The sequence below is a fragment of the Papilio xuthus genome, unplaced genomic scaffold (assembly GCF_000836235.2).
Source record: "Papilio xuthus unplaced genomic scaffold, Pxut_1.1 DF826159.1, whole genome shotgun sequence".
Taxonomy (NCBI): Eukaryota; Metazoa; Arthropoda; class Insecta; order Lepidoptera; family Papilionidae; genus Papilio; species Papilio xuthus.
In genome coordinates, this window is record NW_013532490.1 from 872389 (window position 1) to 896403 (window position 24015).

General features: G+C 37.2%; 1 protein-coding gene and 1 long non-coding RNA gene across 3 annotated transcripts; one reads left to right on the forward strand and one right to left on the reverse strand.

Moving 5' to 3' along the window:
- Nucleotides 1–1521: 1521 nt before the first annotated feature.
- Nucleotides 1522–23422, reverse strand: mon2 (Mon2 homolog, regulator of endosome-to-Golgi trafficking). Of its 2 annotated transcripts, XM_013319393.1 has the most exons (40): nt 23196–23422; nt 22747–22878; nt 22220–22402; nt 21608–21737; nt 21113–21213; nt 20234–20359; nt 20077–20156; nt 19290–19443; nt 18741–18855; nt 18399–18530; nt 15741–15837; nt 15263–15391; nt 14965–15041; nt 14600–14730; nt 14315–14434; nt 13702–13912; nt 13397–13530; nt 13057–13168; nt 12759–12800; nt 11616–11743; nt 11051–11152; nt 10817–10927; nt 10135–10310; nt 9649–9811; nt 9155–9296; nt 8598–8740; nt 8395–8502; nt 8067–8201; nt 7709–7850; nt 7174–7276; nt 6571–6721; nt 6031–6213; nt 5270–5368; nt 5068–5171; nt 4626–4774; nt 3915–4019; nt 3365–3464; nt 2990–3102; nt 2380–2604; nt 1522–1736 (listed from the first exon to the last, which is right to left on the reverse strand). In XM_013319393.1, the coding sequence occupies exons 1-39, from the start codon at nt 23313–23315 to the stop codon at nt 2462–2464; spliced, it is 4926 nt and encodes a 1641-aa protein (XP_013174847.1). In that variant the 5' UTR covers nt 23316–23422; the 3' UTR covers nt 1522–1736; nt 2380–2461. The 2 variants fall into 2 exon arrangements, with proteins under 2 accessions (XP_013174847.1, XP_013174848.1); XM_013319394.1 differs by lacking the exon at nt 12759–12800.
- LOC106123177 (uncharacterized) lies at nt 16058–18082 on the forward strand. Its single transcript, XR_001228150.1, has 4 exons — nt 16058–16142; nt 16400–16508; nt 16676–17006; nt 17844–18082. It is a non-coding gene; the product is annotated as an uncharacterized LOC106123177 (long non-coding RNA).
- Nucleotides 23423–24015: the final 593 nt, after the last annotated feature.

Below are 24015 nucleotides of genomic sequence, written 5' to 3' on the forward strand. Positions count from 1 at the left end.
CTTCGGACAAGTGAAGCTATACAGTTGCGTCATCGCGAACTATTTCCACATTAAAAATACACACCGAGACGCTGTCAGCGTCAGTTTAAATGACGCGAGTCCGACACAACCTGCTCTTGCCCCCGCAAGGGCGCATATGCGTAGGCATATACCTCGCATGCATTCTTTAATGCAATGGTAATGGTTACGGTTGTAGGCCGTAGATTTTGCAATTGGCCTGAATGCCGTTAATTACCATTATTATGTTAAATTACAGTTTACAATACTTTAACTATTATATCGAATATTGTTAATTTATGTATGTGATTGTAAAAAATCTAGTTATTAAGCCTAATTTTTAACTTATAGATGACACATTTTTAAAGCGTCTGATGTAAAATTATTATCAATGTCTATTTTTATTACTGAGCCTTAAATTTTAATACTAATTTCTATATTTTATTGCTATTTATTCATCTATTTCGTGTTTATTTCGTTTAGTAATATTTAAGCAATGTTAAACTATTCATAATTAAAACAAAGATATCTGGTCCGATGAGAGGCGCTACTATCGCGGTATGTCCTGGCACAAAATATATAAAACTAACTGTTAGGAAGAAAATCCGACAGTGCCGGTGTACTGGCACAACACTAGCTTTACTGGAATGTCGACGTTTATGTCCCCTCACTAATCATTCCGACACTTGACTTTGTAACGAAAGCACGTCATTCACGCCAAAGGATTCTAATTAATACTTAGGCACAGAAGATGTCATAAAATAAAAGAAGACAATAAAAAAGTTAAATTTTTATGATATTTACTGTGGCGTTTAAGCCGTATTTCAGTTCGACTATCCACCGGGTCAAAAATATTTGTCGATGTATACATAAAATGTAATTTAGTGTAGCAACCCTAAACTATCATTTTAAACTGACAGCCATTTTCTACAATTAATTACAAATACTTAGCAATAAATACAGGATGTTCCAAAATTCAATAAGCGTCGAATATTTGGACACCATGTAAAGTGTAAACGTAAAATCTGCCGTGACTTGTCTATACATATAGTTATCTCTGTTTTGTCAAAGAGAATGAAAGAGAACAATATATAACAAGAATCACTGCAGTGTTTTTATGTAATAAACTATGTATATCTTAAATATATTTTTTTACATTATATAATAACTTAATCTTGTAAGATAGTATGTATAGCAACACTAGACATTTTAAATATATACAAAAAAAATGAAATTTACATTTCGATACAAATGAAACGAACAATAATATACAATGTATAATTAATCTCTTAATATACTACTCTACTTATATAATATGTACGGTCGACAAAAATATTATTGCTATAATAAAATATTGATTTCTCAACATAAATAAACGCGGTATAATTCTTTATTCTCATAATTTTGATTGCAATATAAATTAAAAAAGAACTAAATAAAACTAAAAACTAAGACTGTAAAGAGGAAAATAAATTTTTCTAACTAATAAACTCAAAAACTACTCCATCCAAAATATTGTTTAACTATCTTTTAGATATATTAAATAGTTATTTTAAACATAAATGTCTATCTAACCAGACAGAATATGGAATTAACTGTAAATATATGTACTAAACATTCAATATAAAACTTTTTTTGCCAACCGTACAAATATAAATTACTAATCTACATATATTTGGTGGTGCTTATAATATAGTTGTAACTCCCAGCGGCCGCTTACACCCTCATTTTTACAAAACCTGCAAAAGAAAATGAGCTCAAGCAACTGATCTTTTAAAGTTAAAAAGACTTTTAAAAATATAATCGACAGCAATTTTAAATAACTGTAGCGCAAAAGCCTGGGAGTCAATCCCACACGACTAATAAAAAAAAATATTCAAAGACATAAATAATAATATAAGGCAAGGATGGGAAGTGAAAGTGGACTTTCCGGATGAGAGGATGCATGGGAAGGGAAAATATTTTCTTTCTGTGCATCATCTCCTCTGTTGATTAAAGGTAGGCAACGCATATGCAATTGCGTATGTCTATGGGCAACGGTCACTTCGCTACTTCAGCGATTTCAGGTGGCCGCTCGCTCGTTTGCTACTTTATGGTATATATATATATATATATGTATATTATATATATATATTACTTATTAATTGGATCTGATAGCGTACGTGCGTATACAGGTTTGAGAACGCGTAAGAGTCTATCACGAATACTTGCGATATGCGATTTCGACAAAATATGTCAAATTTAATACAAATTTTGTTGAAGAACATCACTCATGTGTAACAAACATCGTCATCCCTTTCATAATCCGCGAAAAGACAGAGACAATATAATTTTGTATATATTCTCAACATTTGAAGCTCAAGATAACAGAATTATATTTACATGTATGTGTGTAGGGGTGGGGGGTGTAGCGTGACCGCTAGAGATGCGTGCTCTATATGCGGATGGTGTAGAGCACACGGCGCTAGGGGGCGGGTGCGGGCGCGGGTGGGGGCGGGGCCAGCAGCGCTGCGAACTGCAGCAACGCCTCCCGCAGCGCGCCCCCCGCACCCCCCGCACACACCGCGCGCCCGCTCGCCGCCAGCCGCACCAGCGCGGGGTACACGCCTGAAACATACCAAAACATTTAAGTATTAAAATGATCTAGATCTAGATCGAAATAATATTTCTTAAATCTAGTTCAAATTTTTAAGACAGATAAAGCTTAGAAAATAGTTTTTTAATTTTCAAATTTTGTTACATGTCAACTTGATATAGTCAGGTCGCGATTTAATTTTTAAAGTTAGATCTTTTGACTAACCATTGGTTTCTGAAACCAGTCTCTTTGTAAAACATATTATTATCCCTATCATCTGATTTTGATCTCAGAAACCCACGATTTATCTTGTGATGATTGAAAATTTAAAATCAACAATTAATTTTTTTTGTACAAACACTATGACGTCATCATCTACATCTCATGTTACAGTATTCGAGTAGTCACAAAACTGACCTATCAACTTATCCCATGCTGTCGCGTCCACTTTCCCCGGCGGAGCTCGCTTCATGGCTTCCGTCAGACTGGCTATCGCTTTCAGTACGAATGATATCTCTGACAATTGATGTCTGTCAAACAAAAAAAAACCATATTTCTAACAAGTAATCTTACTAATATTATAAATGTTAATATTTAGATGGATGGATGTCTGTTAGAAGGTATCTCCAGAACGACTAAACGGATTTTGATGAAATTTGACACATATATAGTACATAGTCTGGAAGAGCACATAGGCTACTAAAAGTTTTTTTTTAATACCACGCGGACGGAGTCGCGAGCAACAGTTAGTTATTAACTGAATTCCTACTTTTTGGTATATAAGTTATTTACCTGGGCAGAGGTTCTGTATTGTCTTCATCACTGGTATACATGGAGACCACCTCCTGGAACCTGTCCAGTAGAGGCATAATCGCCAGCGGGTCTGCTTCATCTGGAAGTATTTAAGAAAGGGTTTTTTAGTTGAAGACAAAAAAGCAAGAAATTAGGAACTCTATAAAAATGAAGTGACCTCTACGCATACACATTTCTGTTAAGTCAAAAGCTTGTAACTTCGTTGCCTACTTTTTAGTAGTTTGAAGCTCCAATAGCTTAATGGTTAAGTGTATGGATTTCCGATCAAGAGGTCGGGGATTCGAATCCCACTATATTCGATTATGTCGTAAACCATGTTCTAGCATAAGCATAGAGCTTAGTTGGAATGGTAAAAAAAATATCGGTAGGTTAACAAAAATCTGCTTATATTTCAATTAAAAAAAATTGTTAGAGAACAGGATATTTATTTTCTATACATCTCCTCCCCTTCCTTCAATCCCTTTTCAACTTATCTTTATTAGAAAAGAGTGAATAAAGTTATAACATAAATTTGTAACATATTACTGACCTCCTCCGGTGAGTGAGTCGATGTCCTCCAGCATTGAGAATTGCAGCAAAGTCTCAAAGCACGTGCGAGCGAACTCCTCACGCTCGCGTAACTCTTGCTCATTCTCTGTTAAAGGACAAACTCAATTAAAAAGCAGAAAAAAAAACAAAATGTCCCAGTGTCTAATAAAATACTATGGTATTAAAAAGACATAATAAAAATAAACATATACAAATCTGAAGATTGCAATATCATTCATAAAATCCAATCTATCTTGAAAAGGACAATCGATCTTTTATACTCAAAACATCTTACTAATACGACCTTCTCCAACTAATTATGATGGACAAAATCGCAGGCAAAAGACGCGCTGGACGAAGAAAGAAATCGTGGTTGCGAAATATCAAGGAATGGACGAATGTTACCAGCGTGGAACATTTATTTCGCTCGGCACAAGATCGGCGAAAGTTCACTGAGCTGACGGCCAACCTCCATTAAATGAAGAGGCACCTTGAGAGAGAGAGAGATCTTACTAATATTATAAATGCGAATGTTTGGTTGTATGGATGTTTATTTGAAGGTATCTCCAGAACGGCTGAACGGATCTCGATGATATTTGTCATACATATAGAACATAGTCTGGAAGAACATATAGACTACTAATTATCTTTTTTTAATTCCGCGTAGACGGAGTCGCGGGAGATAGCTAGTCTTCAATATAACAGTACATACGTGCTGGTCGTGGCTGCGCGTGCAGTGACGCAGCCCGCAGTAATGCGAGCACGCGGTGCGCGTGTCGTGCCGGCGTGCGCGGCGTGCCCCGCAGCACCTGGTCGCGCACGATGCCCACCAGCTCGCGCGCGTCACTGCCGCCTCCCACACTGCATACAAATATACTATGTATTAAACATGTCGCCTTCGAACATTCGAGTCAATACATAGAACACATTTTCAGGTAAAAATGGCCAGGATAAAAGTATGTGGTGGGAATGATATTGCGCAGTTCAAGGTCAGCGGGGAAAATATTTGAAACGGCTTATACTCTTTAAGAGTAGTGATAGACTATAGCGTTGTAACTTACCGTTCCACAGTGTTGTTGCTGTCTCTGTTTGGTTAAAGAGAATGAAAGAGATGATATGTATTAACACAAGTATCACGGCAGGTGAATACTTACGGTGGTTCAAACATGAATGTTTCTAGAACAGTTGGCAGGATCTCCCAAAACTCTTCATAGTCATCGGGTTTCTCTCGCGCTAACGGTAGACCTGTTGCTAACACCTGGAAAAAAAAGTTGCATGAATAAAATAGTCTTTGAAAATGCACCAATTTGTAAGTAATATTGGAAAAACTTTATAAAATTATAAAATGCCACTTACTTGCAATAAGAGTGATGCAATTTGCGTGGCGTCCTCTTGCGGGTCGCTGTTGCGTCGCTTTTTATCTGACCCACCCTTCTGCACTGCGGAGTGTAGCGCCTGCGGATAATAAATTCAATAACAAAACTATATTATATTTTTTTCATCATCATCAGCTCACTATACGTCCCCACCGATGGGGCTCAGAGTCTACCCTATGTTAAGGGTGATTAGGCCATAGTCAACCACGCTGCCCAAGTGCGGGTTGACTTCACACATATCTCTAAATTTCTTCTCAGATATGTGCAGCATCACGATGTATTTCTTCACAGTAAGAACTTATTACATTTTTTACACAACACATTTTAACATCGTAGAACTATACAATATAATACTACATTGGTAAATTCAGTATTGGTTATCACCACTGTATACTCTATGGAGTATCCACTTTTATAACTAAATGCTAATTGCTGTCGTTATGACCGCCTTTAGGATATAGACATAATAGGAGAAGTAAGACAGATGTAGGTAGTGTCAATATTATTGTCATCTGCGCTACGAAGCGCCTTTCCCTAGCATGCCGCTACCAAATTTTGTGTTCTACACACCGATAAGGCAGAATTGTACGAACAACGTTCGGCAGTCCGTTAAGAGCGAGACAAACTTATAGGAATACACTACGTTTGTCTCACTCTAAAATGTTGTTTGTACGATTCTTTTATGTAAATGAACCTTTGCAGAATGTTCAGAGCCGCTAAGATATTTGATAACATGTATACCTGCAGCAGTAGGGGCAGCTGTCGTGCGCTGGGTTGCGGTGCGGCGCGGTACAGTGCGGCTGCGGCGGCGAGGCAGCGCGCGCCCGCTCGCTCCCCGCGCTCCGGCCGCGCCCCGCACGCGCCCGCCAGTGACGTCAGCGCTGAGAACAACGCCGGCAGCAGCTCCTCGCGTGACAGCGCCTCCTGTACACGAACAATAATTACATAACTATTAAAATTAACTTGTCATCATTGACCTCGTTGATCTGTTAAAAGTCACTAAAAAATATTAATACAAAAGCCGAAGCCCAGGGCGCCTGAAGGAGGGTAGCCATTCCCCCCCCCCCGAGAATCGAAAAATATAAAACAGTAACTACTTCGTAATACTAAGATATTTATAATTGAATACATAAGGGGGCGTCCAAAATTACGTGAGGTGTTTTATTTAATTTTCTGAAAAAATTAAATCCTACTTGTTCTATATCTAACCTTGAATCATGGGCTGGCGACACTCTTATCAAAACACAATACATTGCGCGGTATGTTACTCCATGTTCTTACCTTATGCAGTGCTTCAAGGCAATGTAACGCGTGTAATGTAACAGGGGCGGAGGGTGTGAGAGCAGTGCCGGCTGCGACTGCGCTGGCGGGCTCAGCGGTGCACACGCGGCACAAGCACTCACCTAGACGCTGTACATCGTTTGCTGTGAACCTGGAATAAATACATTAATATACTTTATTAAATACTTATGTACACTGATAAATATAAGATTAACTGCAAAAAAAATGTTATATTATATTATAAACTACTAAGTAGCCTATGTGTTATTCCAGACTATGTTCTACAACTATGCCAAGTCAGCAAGATTCGTTCTGTTCCGAAGATACCTTCTAACAAACATCCATCCATTCATCCATCTAAACTTTCGCATTTATGATATTAGTAAGATATACAGTACTAGCAGTTGCGCGCGATTTCGTCCGCATGGAAATAAACCTAACGATAAATATAGACTATGTACGGGGATAGTGTAGTTTTCCAACAGTGAAAGATTTTTTCAAATCTGTTCAATAGTTTCGGAGCCTACTCAATACAAACAAACAAATCTATCTTCTTTATAATATTATTATTAAAAATATTAGTTTTTATAAGAGATGACTTACGTAGAGCGTATGTGTTGGAATATGAGAGGGAATATCTGCACGAGCGTAGTGAGAAAGTTCTGTGAGGGCGCGTAGGCCTCCGCTGGCTTGCCCTCCTCTAGCACTGGAACAAGTAATTTTACATCAATATTAGCTATAAAAAATTAAAAATCTACTACAATTTGTACAACTAATAAGCCATCAGTAATAAAAATTCAAACCCTAAAAGACACTTAAAAACTGATTGTTTCATTTTATTTTAACTAGATGGCGGTGTAAATAATTTTTAAACTAGTAATTAAAAAAAACTAGGGAGATTAGACAAAGTGCATTCGCTCCGTAGCGATTACATATTAAAGTTCAAAAATGTACAGAACTGACAATACCTTTCGATAAGTCACGTGATTGTCGCGCGTCAGTTCCATACATTCTGAATTTAGCTATGTATTCGCCTCTGAACCCCTCTGAGACGTATAAGAACTAATTTGGAGTAGATTGTAGATAAAAGAAGTCATTACCCTCCTATCAGTCGGACAAATTACTAATACGACATTACCTGGTTGCTGGTTCCCAATGGAGGCGGCTATGTCGCTCCAAGCTGCCCAGGCTGCAGGCCACACAGCTGCGCCCGCACCGCTCTCCGCGCGCCCCGCTGCTGACACCACCTCCTGGAACGACTTCAGCGCCGCCAGAGACACCTGCAATAAAACAAAATTCATTTCATTAGACAAAAAAAGGAAAGCGCGGTTTTAAAAAAAAAATTGTAACCTATATGCTCTTCCAGACTATGTTCTACATTTGTGCCTAAGATCTGGAGATACCCTCTAACAAACATTCATCAATCGATCCATCCAAACATTCGTATTCATAATATTAGTAAGATTTTAAATCTATAAATATAAAGAGAGACTGACCTCGTGACTTCTTCGTAGTGCGAAGTCAGTAATATAATCAAGGAGTGCGGTCCAGGAGCGCTGGAAGTCACCCACAGTAGTCAGCAGCTGGAAGCGAGAGTGGAACACCCGAGACACACCTGACAGGGTCAACACCTGGAAACATATGTATAGAGAATTTAATTTCCTACGATTGTATTCCATCATAGATTGAATATCGCATTACAACGCTATATAGTACTCAATTACTAGAAGTGCTTCCCATTTAGTGTATTTCTGATACTAAAACTGCACTAAGGCTACTGAATGATTCTGTGTGCGATAGTTGGCGTTGTCATGATGACGTCACCTGTGTCTCCGCCCACTGCTTCTGCGCGGTGTTCCTCGTATGATGGATCAGGATATGCTCCCCCGTATCCACCTTCTCCGAGCTAGCGATGTTTGACTGCTTCTGAACCTGTGCCGGCATATACAAACTTATTTATAAGTATTCTTATACACAGTAAAATGATCTTGAGCCACCAAGATATTTGTTAAGACTAAACCAGTGACCTGTTCCAGCATTGGGAAGAGGACATTCAGCAATGCACGCCAGGCGGGCTTGCTGAGCAGAGTGCCGTGTGCGCCGATGCAGCTGAAGAGAGTCTGGCTGGCGGCGCGGCGGACAGGTGCGCGAGCCTCCGTACACAGCTCGCCTGATACAAACAATTAGCTTAACCAAATTGTATACCAAATTCACATAATACCTTTAATTAAGCATTTAGAACAAATTTTCGAAATAATGGGAAGAAAAATTTAAAGCTTTTAGTAGGTGGCGCTAGCGTCTAGAGTGGGCTGTCAACTTGTACAACATTCTTGCAATTTATGAACTGTTAAAAAAAACACTTTTTTGTTGAAATTTTACTTAAGCCGTTGCTATAAGTACAGTCCACAGAGTTTTTTTGTATTCAACATATGAAAAGTGTTACACGTCTTAAGAGATGGCTACTGTTTAGAAACGGCAGGTTTTGACGTTATCTACCATCAGCGGCACCATGGCGATAATCAAAGCACAAATTACTATGTCTTTTAGCCAGTTGATTAAAGTGGTCAGCTTCATGTATACTTACTGAGTCGTATATATAGACACATCCAGAGTTTGTCCAGCGGCGGCAAGTCAGCGTGGTGCGGCAGCTCCGGACACACTGGATCACTGGCCAGCGCCGCAGACAGCTTGTCTCGGTTGTGGTACAAGTAGTCAGATATGTTCCACTAAAATTAACCAAAAATTACTTTTAACAATTAAATATATTTAAAGCAGTAGGAAAGACATACAAGTTTTTGGTATACCACGGCTACACAGAAGACAGGCTTTAAGTGGAAGTTATTCCGCGATTCGTCTGATGATATGTTTCAGAGGCCTAATATTAGATCTTTTTCCTTTCCTTCATTTTCTTATAAGGAAAATATTAATGAGGGGACTCATAGCAAGGGTAAATATTCTCTTTCTGTACATCTCCTCCTCAGACAATTAAAGGTAGGAAACGCATCTGCAAGATGTCTTTGGATAGCAGTCGTTTCGCCATTTCAACGAATTCAGCATGTTGTATAAAAAAATGTATACCATAAGTCCGACAGCAGTGAGACTGATATTAAGCTCCTTGGTCTGCCTGGCAAAAGCTGCAGCGGCGGCGAGCACCCGGCGCAGGCAGCGCGGCCCCGCACACCCCAGCAGGTCGCCCGCCACCAGCTGCGCGCACTGGAACGCTGACCGCACCAGCTGCTCGCTGCAATAGTTTCACATCTCAGTTTGCATTCACGAAACATTAGAACATGCGATTTCAATATCCTATAATCCGATAATTAAAAAAAAACAGCAATTTGAGGTCACAAATTATATATTGTTACGAAATTTGAAAACCATGAATTATTAAAAGTTTCAAAGTGATATATTTCTGCCACACTCAGAGCCATTGTGTGACTACTTAAAGAAGACTTTTAACGTAGACATTAAGTCTCTGAGTGTGGCAAACGAATACTCAAAAATATAAGACAAAATACAGCTTAAAAAATCATACAAAAAATATATAAATGAGCAATTTTGAGTTACCTATGTCGTTCAGAGACAGCAGATATGATGTCGACCATGAGAGGCCAGGCTGCGCCGAGCTGGTCACCGCGCGAGTGCAGCAGGCGCGCCGCACACTCCAGTTGGCGCGCGCGCACGTCGCAGTGCCGCACACCGCACAGCTCCGCCAGCGGCTCCAGCAGCAGCCGTTGTCGACCCTGCACATGTACACTTACTACATTACTGGGTCTTTTTTGTCTGAGTCTGGTTTCCGAGACCTAAATCTTCATTTAAATCGTATTTTGTAAAAGATGTTGGGTCGATGATGTTTTATACAGATATTTTCTCAGAAACCGACGGTAAGATGGCTCTGTTAAACAAATAATTTCTAAGAGCTATGCTAAATTATAGTATTCAACGAGTCCTGCAGATGAGAATCTATTAATAATTAGTATAAAACTTCTACATTATCATGTTTATATGCATACTAGCTATCGCCTGCGACTCCATCAAAGGAAATATGAAAAAAAAAGCCTATAAGTTCTTCCAGATTATGTTTCAGCGAGATCCATACATCCGTTCTGGAGATACCTTCTAACAAACATATTATACATCCATCTAAGTAAGATTATTCAGGACAGTTATAACAGAAGTTATTGTAGCATATAGGTCGTTCAACTAATTAATATAAAAGTTCCATGTTATCTGAAAGTGTAGCACTAACTTCAGTAACGAGTGCGGGGTTGTTGTGGTGGTACTGGAAGGCTGCCTGCACCAGGTATGTGATCGCCTCCACCCCCCACTCCCGCATACGGATGTGAGGGTGCTGGCACACCTACACACAAATATCATTAACTTATTTAAAAAAAAAAACATGATAAAAAGGAAAACATTACTAAGGACACATTTACAAACAAACATTTTTAATTTAAATTTTTATTGCCAATTATATACTTACTTCTAAAAGATGATTAGTGATTGGCCTCCACATGACTTCAATCCTGTGCATATTCGCCAAGCCAGTTTCTAGAAGCTTCGCCACAGCAAATAAAGATGGTTCCTATAATATTACACATCTTCATTAAATCTGATAAGTTTATAAATCACTGAAACACAAAACACTATAGCGAGATTGCTTTATTTACATTTCATCATCATCATCATCATCATCAGTTCACTATTCGTCCCCACCGAGGAGCTCGGAGCCTACGCTAAGTTAGGGGTGACTAGGCCATAGTCAACCACGCTGCCCAAGTGCGGGTTGGTTGACTTCACACATATCTTTGAATTTCTTCTCAGATATGTGCAGCATCACGATGTTTTCCTTCACCGTAATACAACGTCGGATAAATGTACATATGTTAATCGAAAATCTAAAAACACATTGGTACATGGCGGATTCGAACCCAGGACCTGCAGATTGCAAGTCAAGTGCTTGACCTCTGAGCTACCGATGATCTGATATTTACATTTGTCATAAAAAAGTGTGCGTAATTTTCAGTTTAAACTCTACAACTACCTACCCTGTTGGAATAAGCAAGCTCCATAGCTTCATTGGACAATTTGCAGAGCGCGTCGATAAGATGATGAAGTGCCACATCATCCAAGTTCTTCGAGGATTCAAACACGCGAGACAGCATGGCTGATAGAGCTGCAAATATACATGAATAAATGGATTGGATAGATAGGCAACCCATACCCATAAGCGTATGCAATAAAGTTGAACCCAATTTCGTGCATAATAGTGAACTTCGGAGACTTGTGTGTGAAAAAATTTATTTTTGTAATTACTATTGGACTCTACGATTTAAATTTTATTGTGTTATGTTAGTCGGCATCTGTTTATAATATTTTAACATAGTGACCTGTCATAACAATTTTAACCCAAACATTAAGCCACATATCAGCAATATCGAAATCTGTGTAAGCCTCTTTAAACCAAGTTATTTGTAAACCAAGTGCTCTTTAAACTAAGATTTAGATTTCCAAATAGAGAAGTGTAATATTTTGTGCTATAAATTCGTTACTACTTATTATTTGGTTAAATAATATGTTTCATCATCAGCTCACTAAATGTCACCACTAAAGGGCTCGGAACCTACCCTAAGTTAAGGGTGACTGAAATATGTTTATTTGTATAAAAAGCGAATCCCAGTAACACGTGCAATGTAAACTTTATCTTAAATATTCATTGGATATTTTTTTATAACAAAAGTTGTTACAAAATTGCAAATCAAATACAGATAAATGTAAAAGATAAGATTTAAAGAATAATAAGTTAAAATATATTGTTAAAATAAATATCCAACGACCTTTTCTATTAATTATATATTTTTTAATCATTACACTGTCGAAAGTTTATACAAAAATACATTGCCATCTCTATCATTTATTCCAAAACAATAGAGATGGCAATACTATTTTCGTAAGTGTTAAATAGTGCATGAAATATATATTTATATAAATGTACGGTCAGCAAGCTCCATCCCAGTGCGGTGACGAACAAAAGCTTTTTTAAACCTTCTGCAAAACTGTTTTGTTACCAGTACAAGTGATCGCAAGTTGAAAATGAACTTTAACACGGAATAATAAAGTCTATTGTTGGTTATGATGTTTGTATGTATTTTTTCCAAATAAACATATATAAAGTACAACACAGTATGTACCGCTCATGACTCCGAGAGACTCGGCCACGGGAACTTGCTGACCTGCAAATAACGCTCACTACAACACTTATATACAGCGTGTTACAATTATCAATTGTGGCATGAAAAATATTCATATTAATTGATTTAAAGAAAATTTCGGCACAACTTTTCCACAAAAACTAAAAAAAATTTTTTTTTTAAATTTTTTAAAAAGAAAAAAATATAAATTACAATTCAAATAATTTTGTTATTAAGAATATGTACTGAAATTATTATATATAAGTAAAACATATTTGTAGAGTTTGTCAGTTTGTACCTGGCAGGTCAGCCATAACAGCGGAGGTGCTCATCACAGCGTTGGCGTCTGCGCTGGCGCGGCTCGCCTTCATGCTGCCGCCAGTAGACGGCTTCAAACCCAGGATCCACACCTACAATAACAATCAAGTCAAAATATAATGCGAATGTTTGGATGTACAAATAGATATTTATTAGAAGGTATCACCAGAACGGCTACAAATTTGTCATAGATGTAGAACATAATCTGGAAGATAGGCTACTATTTAAACTTTCTTAATCCTGTGCGGACGAAGTCGCGGGGAAATATTGTTTGAGTATGTACTCTCCGGTAGTATGATGTGTGTGGTATTGCGACTGACCAGATGCTGCAGCGTGGTGAGGACTGGCAGCCAGGCCTGCTGGATGGTGTCGCCGTCACGCCGCGCCGCGCTCAGCAGCGCCTTCATCGCCGTCACGTGCCGGGATGTCACCATCACGAACGACTGCTGCTGCCCTGGTAGATTAAACAGAGACAGAGAACAGAGATAACAATTTATTGTAAACAGTCTCAGAAACCAACGATAAGTGACACTGAATTCTTCTCCACGCATACGAGCACTTCAGACTGAGTTCAATAAAAAAAATCACTTTTTAATATCAAACCTATAATAAAAAATGTACCAACCAGTAGGTAGCTGTGCGCAGGGCAGTGGCGTGCCCACCCACACGACATGGTGACGGAGATCTGGTGCTGGGGGGTGAGGGGCGCGTGCAGCGGGAGCCCAGGGGCACGCCAGCGCCCCCAGCGCACCCAGCACTGGCACGCAGTACTGTGCTGGCAGCGCCGCGCGGCACAGCGCAGCCACGCACGCGTCACGTGATCCAGACACGCCCACCTACACACAACGTACACACATTTCATACCAAGCAAACAAACATCTCAAATTTAATTAAATAACGCTTCTGAACCGGTAGACATAAATCAAACTAAATTATAACAGCTCACTAACGCCCCCTTCGTTTACGATGTTAACGTCAAAACGTATCACAAAACCTCTTTGTACTGCAGCTGTCATGTCACTTTTTCTCTGTCTAAATAGGTTTTAAATATACTCTGCCAGTACTAACCGCGATAGCAGCGCCTCTCTCAACGGTTCAGATAACCTAGTTTGATTATAATATCGTTTTTTTATCTATATTTGCAATTTTCCAACCAGTTTTTCATTACACTATTAACTTCTGAAACTAAGTGCCAGTCGTTCTTAACTCACTTTAATACTAAAAGACAACAAACTCACCTTCCCACTGACCCTTGCCAGGGTCTGTATGGCACAGAGGATGTTCTCCAGCTCACCGATGCTGGCCTCCGCCAACACCGACAGACCCCACACGAGGCCGCACCATGACGACTTTATAAGCTGCAAACAATATGAAGCCATTACTTCATTTAGCAAAGGACTCGAGTGCAGCCTAATGTTATACTCAGAGTTGTTATATGGACCCTTAGTGTAGATTGAGTATGAAAATCTACACTAAGGGCTTCTGTAAGAGACCAATTATCGACATGTTAACTATCTATTTACCTGTAACATAACAAGTTTCTCCTTTTCTTCCATTTCAGGGTTGATCTTCTGCACTACATTGGAATTCTGATCTGGTTCTCCTCTATGACCGTTGTTTGATATTTCCGTACTTTCCGTAGTACTTTCTAGTTCTAAAACAAATATTTTATATTAAATTTATTTCTTAGAGATAGCTTAATAATTTCGTAAAATATTTAATAGAAAAACAAGCTGTTGCCCGCAATTCCGTCCGCGCGGAATTAAAAGTAAAATAGTCTGTGTTCTTCCAGACTACATTCTACATTTATACTAAATTTCAGCAAGATCTATACAAAAATCCATCCATCCATCCATCTAAAAATTCGAATTTATAATATTAAATATACCTTTATTGTTGTTCCCATTTTTATTGTTAATAATTTCCTCACAATCATTTTGTATGTCTTCATATAATTCTTGCAACCTATAAAACATAAACAGACATTTTAAATATTTTGACTTAACAAAATAACTTATAAGTCTAAGCACAGTCGAACGTGGATCAGCGAAAGTTCAAGGAACCGCGATGTTGAAGAGGTTCCTCTCTTAAACCAAGTGCTTCTGAAGGTCGTCCGTCAAGAACGACTCTCGCTTACTTAGTTCTCACTTATCCTGGCTTGACTGTATTTCAAAGTAATAACTCACCTAAAATACTCATCCCCTTCCACACTGATAGCAATAGATCGTATAATCTCCATGAGGCAGGCGTAGGCCACAGAGATGCCGTAACCTTCTTGTATTGTCGGCGCTTCACTCCGGTCCAACATCTCTATGCTATCAACAGAAATATTAACTAAAGTTGGTCCTTCGAGCAGGATATTTGAAGTTTATATTTTTACACAAGGCAACACATGGGCATCATATGAAAAAGCTTGAAGAACTGTGAAAGGCCGCCGTCACAAAATTGCGGATGACATATTTATGTTTAAACATATTTGACTAATAGAATGATATGGTGAAATTCAATTCAAAATTTTATTTAAAAACTTAAAAAATTGGTTATTTTACTTATTTTAATTTATAACAAAATTGATGAAAATAAAGGTGACTTTTAAGTAGAAAATAATATAAAGCTACTAGCCATGTATTTATTCGTGAATAAATTTGAAATGCAATAACTTACTACACAGATTTAGCGGTTCCAGGTTCGAAAGTGACGCAGAGCGGCAGCCACACGCCTTTCCAATAAAAGCCAGCCTGTTGGGGAAGTCCTGATGATGCTGTATGGAATAAAATGGAAAATATTCTAGACCTTACAAAATTAAAGTGAAAAATTATACAATTGCTTTTTTATATTTAGTTAACGTTATATTTGGTTTAGTTTTATAATTGTCACTACAAACTACAGAAACCACAAAGTTCTTATTATAAATTAAATAAGTTTTTTCCTTAAATATCTAATGAATTGTAAAATTAATCTACTATGCCATGTAACGTCAACTTTGAATGAAAATGAACGTTTTTCACCTACAGCTAGTTCTATGCGTTATAAATTTAACAACACGATATGTAAACGGTATAAACAGTGAGTACAAATTAATTTATTTGAGATTTTTGCTTAACCCATAATTCGAAGAAATTTTTTGTAGCAAAAAAACAGTTTTTTTTAGTAAATTACTTACGTAATTTTCTCTAAACTAGTTCAGTACATTTTTTTATTAGTTGTTCGTCACACTGGACTCCATCGAATTAAGGGTTAAGGCGAACTATTTAACATTTGTTCTGATTTCTTTTGTGGAAATTTAACAAAGTTAACAATTTTACGGTAACATCTGTGTACAGTTCGTCGTCAAAAATTAAACATGCGCTGCACGCGGCGCTTCTCACCGGGCGTGTGCGCTGAAGCTGTTGTGCCTGTTTGGACTTTTGATTTCTTCTCGTTAAATTGCACGTTAGTGTCTAACAAAATTTTAGTAAAAAGCTTAGTAAAAGTCGATAATATATTAACAGCTAACAAAGAGCAAGATATCGCTTTGATGACGCGTGATATACACAGGGGCGTGGCGTTTTGAGTAAAAAACTATTTAATCTTACTAATATTATAAATGCAAATTTTAGGTGTATGGATGATTTTTAGGAAGTATCTCCAGAACGGATGCATGAATCTCGTTGAAATTTGGCATAGATATAGAACATAATCTGGAAGAACACATAGGCTACTAATTGAGTTTTACAGTTTAAATCCACACGGACTTATTAGCGGGCGATAGCTACATAAAAATAATTCTCCCTCCATCCAGTGAACGTCTTGGCTGCTATCTATCGACTAGATCCAACCGGTTTCCGACTTATATGCTCTGTTTACGATCTTGTCGTGCGTTCATCGATCTATACACGCAGACGCTGTCCGAAGATGACGGACAGTTGAAGAGATTACGCTCAGAAACTCGTAAGTACACTATTATGACTTAGACTTTTAACAGTGGTAGAGCCCGCTTTAACATCTTCGCAGGAATTGTCCCGGCTCGCCCGGTGAAATACCACGACCACACAGAAGACAGGCGTCAAGTGGAAGCTATTTCGCGTTTCGTCTGATGAGTGTGCGTCCCGAAGGCTTAATTTAGACCCCTTTCCCTTCTCACCCTTTTTCTTATAAGGAAAGGATGGGAAGTGGAAGTAGACTTTCTGGATGAGAGGATGCATGGAAAGGGAAGATATTTTCTTTCAGTGCATCGTCTCCTCCATCGATTAAAGGTAGGCAACGCATATGCAATTGCGTATGTCTATGGGCAGCGGTCACTTCGCTATTTCAACGATTTCAGGTGGTCGCTCGCTCGTTTGCCACCTTTTGATATAAAAAAAAGAAAAAAAACCCTTTTCTCCAACAATCTATATTGTCATTTAAATGTTAAAGACCTAAGAAACAGAATATTTATCAAGACAACTTTTCTCAAAACAGTAATTAAATTGTAAAGAGCAATGTATCCTAGTGTAACACTGAATGGATTGTTGACAGTTCACATAAAGATATCGTTAAAACTTTTTCAATCTTATAAGTTTAGACTTTGGATGGATGGATGTTTGAAGGTATCTCCAGAACGGATCAACGGATGTTATTGAAATTTTGCACAGATATAAAACGTTGACTAAAAGAATACATAGGCTACTTATTGTTTTTTTATTTGCGCGCGGTCTGTGTCGCGGGCGATAGCTAGTATAGCTATAAACTTATAACAAAAGAACATTATACCAATCGTCTATTTATTTAAAAAAAATGTATCCAAAGGTGAATCGATCCGTCGAGGTGATGGTTTTCTCCAGTCATTCTACAAGACAGAAGATACTGAGGAGGAGGAGCAATCAGAAATGTGGGAGGGTCCCGCTACGGAGGGGGCGGAGCTAGACGTAGCGGTGAGTGAGCTGCTGGTGCCCGACATTGACTACGCGGGGGTACAAGTTAACAACGAAGATTGTGATCTTGTACATCATTTGCATACGTCTAAATATAATAAATTAAATTAATAAAAGTGTCAACTTTTTTATTGTATTCGTTGAATATGCTTTTAAGTTTATTTATCGCACTCAGACTCCTGTAATTGTAACTTAAGTAGTCCCTTAGTATAAATTTTACGCATTAAACCTACTTTACAATAAACTTCTTAATAAAAAGCTATAAAACACAATGAAATAATTTTTCAAGGTCATTTGCAATTTTCTGCTATTTATAATATTAACGTAGACTGAATGAAAATATAAATGTTTGTATGTATTTGTATGAATGTAGAAATAGCATAACAAGTGTGTTATAATAGTATTGTCAAGAAGCAATATGTAAGCGTACCTAGGTGCTGGTTGAGCTGGTTGGCGACGAAAAGGCTCTGCACGTAAGCTCCGAGCGCGTTCACGATGTCCTGGAATATGTTGGTGGCGTGAGGCTTCATGTCGTAGCACTCACAGAACGCCTTCAGTAAATCTGTACAAGGGAAAATAAACCTTATTATGTATAACATAAAGACGAAATTTAGAACTACTAACTATATAATTTTGTTTGCTTGATGTCGATGAAATCTGATATACATTTAGGACATAATCTGGAAGAACATATAGGTTACTAATTATATGTATTTCATTCCTCCCGGACTGAGTCGCGGGCAATAGCTAGTTAACTGTGTGATGAACTTACGTGGCTGTATGGTCATCTTGTGCAGGACCTCTAACGCCAGAGCGCGCTGCCACAAAGGCTTGTCCGGGTCCAGGAACTTGATGGTCAATGACAGGAAGATCTCGCACTCTGTCACCTGAAATACAATGTTACATTAACACACTGTCACACCAAGAATTAGTAATTCGTCACTAAAGCAGACCCTTAGTAACTACTTAAAATCTACATTATACTACACTAACTACAGCTAAATTAAACATTAACTTTTATTCTGGGGACGTACAGAAATTAATATTCCATATTTTACTGTTTTGGTAATGTAACTACAGAACCGAATTTTAGTTTTAGTTCACGGAATATCATAGTACTTCCTTTTTTTTTTTTATATTTCCATCAAATTCACTTTCTACTCCCGTCCTTTATTTACAAGAAAATAGGAAGTAAAAGGGGACTAAAATCAGACTACACGAATTACTTCCACTTGACGCTTGTCTTGTGTAGTCGTGGTGTTGGTCCTGTCGAGCCGGATAATTAATGCAAACAGTATAGTTGTTGGTGAGATGTACTCACCAGCACTTGATGATACTTGTGCACGATGATGGAGACGAGACGCAGCAGCCGCATGGTGACGGGGAAGTGCGGCCGCTCGGGCGCCGGGCTGCCCGCCCCCGCCGCGCCCGCACTCGCCCCCGCGCCCGGGATGTGCAGCGCAGTGAATGCAGCTCTATTACAAATACCAATACAGTCGAAATTCGAATATTTTGCTTGAATTTGTCACATAAGGTAAATACAACTTTAAACCTTGACAATAGAGTTGATATTAGAATGACACGTGAAGGAATGAACTCTACTGTTCGCTAACCATGGGTTTCTAAGACCAAAATCCCTGTTAAAAACATATTGTCTTTCAAAGATAATGAAAGGGATGATGATATATTTGATACTGAGATTTTGGTCTCAAAAACCCACACTAAGACTGTTGTTTGTTTCACCATCAGCTCACTATACGTCCCCACCGAGGGGCTCGGAGCCTACCCTAAGTTAAGGGTGATTAGGCCATAGTCAACCACGCTGGCCCAGTGCGGGTTGGTTGACTTCACACATATCTTTGAATTTCTTCTCAGATATGTGCAGGTTGCATCACGATGTTTTCCTTCACCGTAACAACGTCGGATAAATGTACATATGTAAATCGGAAATCGAAAAACACATTGGTGCATAGCGGGATTCGAACACAAGACCTGCAGATTGCAAGTCAGGTGCTTGACCCCTGAGCCACCGACGCTCGACGTTCTTTGTTTAGTAAGTTTATAATAGGAAATAATAGATATAAAGGGTGTTACAATTTTCATATTACCTGTATTTGACATTTGGTGAGAATAGCCTTATTATGAGAGCACAAACATGCTCTTTGAGTAGAAATCTAAATTCTTGAATCTGAAAGCGAAAAACCAACACATTTTATTTTCAATTCCATCTTAATAAATATAGAAAGTTCTAGAAATAATCCTCACTTTAAAGAACACTTCGGAGAAATCAGTCAGCACAGTATCGAGCAGCTCCAGACCGAATGTCTTTGGCACATCAGATATACCGACCAACCAATGCGCAGCATCGCCGTTTATTAATTGTATTATATCCTTGAAGAAAAAAAAAAACAAATGAAAAAACTTTAACATATAATTCTAATTACAAAATACCACAACAAATTGTTTAATGTATTTTTGATGTTATTCAAAAATAATCTTGTCATCTGATAATACAAAATTCTTCAAGATAACAAGCCTTTTTGTTGTAATTAAGAATACACCTATTTATACTTTATAAAGTACTAGCGGACCCGACAGACATTGTCCTGTCTACACGTCTTTAATTTGAATAAATTAATATGAAGTTAATATTTGATGAAAATTGTGAATCTAAACCATTCCCAGATCCCCTTGAACACACACAAAAAATTTCATCAAAATCGGTCCAGTCATTTGAGAGAAGTTCAGTGACATACACACTCACAGAACAATTATATATATAAAGATTTCATAATATTTTTATGTGTACAGTCAGCCGCATAAATATGTATATGTTCACAATGCTTCAGAAACTTGTATATCCCTTCAATTTCAAAAAGATGTATGCAATATGTATACATATCCGTCTATATTCTTTCGACCATAAATACATACTAATGTTGAATCCCAAAGATGGATGGATGGATGGATGTTTCTTACTAAATATCTCCAGAACGGCTAAACGGATCTCTATGCTCTAGATATAGATCATAGTCTGAAAGAACACATAGGCCACTAATTAAGTTTTTTTTATCGTGGACGACAACTATGGTTTACTTATTTATGCAGCTGACTGTACATACTAGTCCTTGAAGTAGTACTTACTTGTAATATAAGATACGCGTCAGTTGCACAAGGCTTCAGTTCTTTAGGTGCTTTTGTATTTGTCTGTAATCTCACATCTGCGGGATTCACTTTCAATTTACCTTTAATACAAAAAAAAAGGTAAAGTACAAGAAATTCATAATCTTACTACTAATAATGCGAATGTTTGGATGTATGTATAGAAGATAGATGGTATCTTCAGTATAATGAAACTGAACTCAATGAAATTTGCTATAAATATGGAACACAGGCTAACTATGATCCCAGAAATATATACAGTTCCCTTATTTACTCGATAATTCTACGACAGTTCGATATATCTCAAAGAAATTTAACCTATTACACTCAATTAATATTAATTAAAAGAAAAGAAACAAGTATGTTAGATTCCGACATATTAATTTAGCTTCTTCTTCTCTTCTGTAGTTAAACATAACTATCTTTGAACTATACCATAAAATATCCTTTCATTTAATTATCTTATAATAATATTACCATCAGCCTCAGCAAGAGCACGTTCAAACACAAGTGCAACAAGCTGCCGCACTGTAGCTGCTGCTGCATGACTGGTGCTGACGTCACGTGCTTCACTGGCAGACACCGTGCGCATACACATCACCATTGTCTGTAAATATATCTTACTAATATTATAAATGCAAATGTAACATGGATGTATGGATGTTTGTTTGAAGGTATCCCCGGAACGGCTGCATGGATCTCATTGAAATTTGGCAAGGATATAGAACATAGTCTGAACAAACACTTAGGCTACTTATTAAGTTTTTTTTTAAAATTCAGTATGGAAGGAGTCGCGGACGACAGCTATTTAGAACATAAATTTGCAAACATGAACACAAAGCGTACTATTCCTTTCTCATTAGAATTATTGCTTTTTCTATGAACAATTTTGGTACAATTTTTAGTCCCATGGAGGGACCAGAATCAATAGAAAATTGGTATTAGAGACAAATCTTATGAGCAATATTTAATTGTTAGTTTAATAAGCAAAATTATCATCAATTTTTAAGTCAAAGTTTATATAAGTTTGTTTAAATAGACATTCCTTATTAAAAAGAATATATAATATATAATATAATTTGCTCTCACTCTTGCTAATGTATCTCCGTGCACAAGATCAGATGTGGTCATCAAAAGTGCAGCAGTCTGTAGTAGCTTCAGCTCCAGCACTCCTGCCTGGCCGAGATTGTACAAGCAATCCACCACATGTCTGGCTCCCTTTGCATCAATCCCTTGCTGAGCTATTAAACGCTGTATTGTGCCCAGACAGAACTGGAAAATTGTTTACAATAGAATTAAATAATTAACCTGAGATGAAAAACCCCATTTAAACTATAATACTAGATAATGATTGGGATGATGTTAAATTTAATACACAGATTTTTGCGTCAGAAACCAATAGGTAGTTAGGTAGGTTAGTCATATAAATATTATTCAAAACACTCTGTATTGCTAAGTTGTAATTATTAGTATATTTATGTTTGTTTATTCTTACATATACATAATATATTTAATGAATCAACCATAATGACTTCTAGGTAAAGTAAAATACAAAAAAGATTATGTAAAATCTTTTTAAAAGTTCAACTAAATTAAAAGTTATCATTTATGTTTACCTTGATAATTTTTATATCTTTTGATTCACACCCTTGCACTAAGGGATAAAGTATTTGATTCACTACTCCATACAATGATGCTTGTGGGTTATTTGAAGCAAGGGCTAATTTCTCTATAGCCTCATCACATGCCTGAAAAAAAACAAATTATAACTTACTACTTTGTAAACATGTTGAAAATTTCTATCTTAAAAAAATGAAAACTAGTTTAATACCAACTTTGTAGTTAACATGCCCCAATTATTAACTGGCTTCTAAATTAAAACTATTTCGTGAATACAAATAAGTAAGAAATTTAATTGACATTGTTCTAAGAATATTTATTTACATTATAATACTAGTAAAGAGAAACTATGTTCAATAGTTGTTAAGGTCGGTGGGTGGCGATTTTGATTTCTTTTAAAGTTTAACATAATTTCTATTACAAAATAAACAGAAGGATACAAAACCTCTCTTATCTGAGGATATTTCTTTTTAGTTTCCAAGCTGAGTGTTTTGAAGTCATTTTGTAAAACGTCCATGAACTTCTTTGTCGAATCATCGCCGGTCACAGCACTAACGAATGCCATTTTTTAAAAACAATTCATTAATTTAATTATTCATCTCATAATTTACATGAAAAATTACCGAATTAAAATATGCCATGTATACAATCGACATCACTACTTTGTGTTCGGAAATCAGACAAAAGTTGTGAGATAGTTTTTTAATTTAATTTTTATTTTACAACCCGTCGGTCTGTTTTGTTTTTCTCATCAATTTTAAACTTTATTTAAAGTTAACTTGCAGTTTAAAATTACCTAAGGTATTAAACAAATGAAGTGAAATTCTCCGCTGACATTTAAAATAAAAAATATTGTTTTTGAACGAAATCCAACAGATTAATACAAACGGAACGTTCATTTTAAAGATAAGTTTACAAAAAAACGGGCAAATAAGGGGCTGCCTGGGGCTGCCAAATGTTTTCCTTGCTCCTTATTTTTTTGTTTTAAATGAATATTTGTACTTGTAAGTAACCTATATATATATAGTATATTGGTAATATTAGTATTTAATTTTGAGGTGTCGCCTTTCGCCCTTAAATAATTATCTTGTGGTATTTTCTTGATACCAAAAATAAAAAAGATGAAAAATGTAGAAAAGCAGAAAGAAATGTGCTTCGTAGCAAGTGGATTTGATCTGTGGGCGTGAGGGGTTTTTTGGACTCAAAAATAATAGGGAGTTGTTACTATTTTATATTTAGCTATTAAATTTATACTCTTTCCGACC

What these genes read in the sequence shown, in the direction of transcription:
- mon2 (XM_013319393.1), bottom strand. Translation starts at nt 23,315, where the DNA reads ATGGCATTCGTTAGTGCTGTGACCGGCGATGATTCGACAAAGAAGTTC. An exon ending in AGAAACTTGTTATGTTACAG is followed by an intron (nt 14,435 to 14,599) that starts GTAAATAGATAG and finishes TATTGTTTGCAG; the next exon opens with CTTATAAAGTCGTCATGGTG. An exon ending in AGCTTGCTTATTCCAACAGG is followed by an intron (nt 11,153 to 11,615) that starts GTAGGTAGTTGT and finishes GTAATATTATAG; the next exon opens with GAACCATCTTTATTTGCTGT.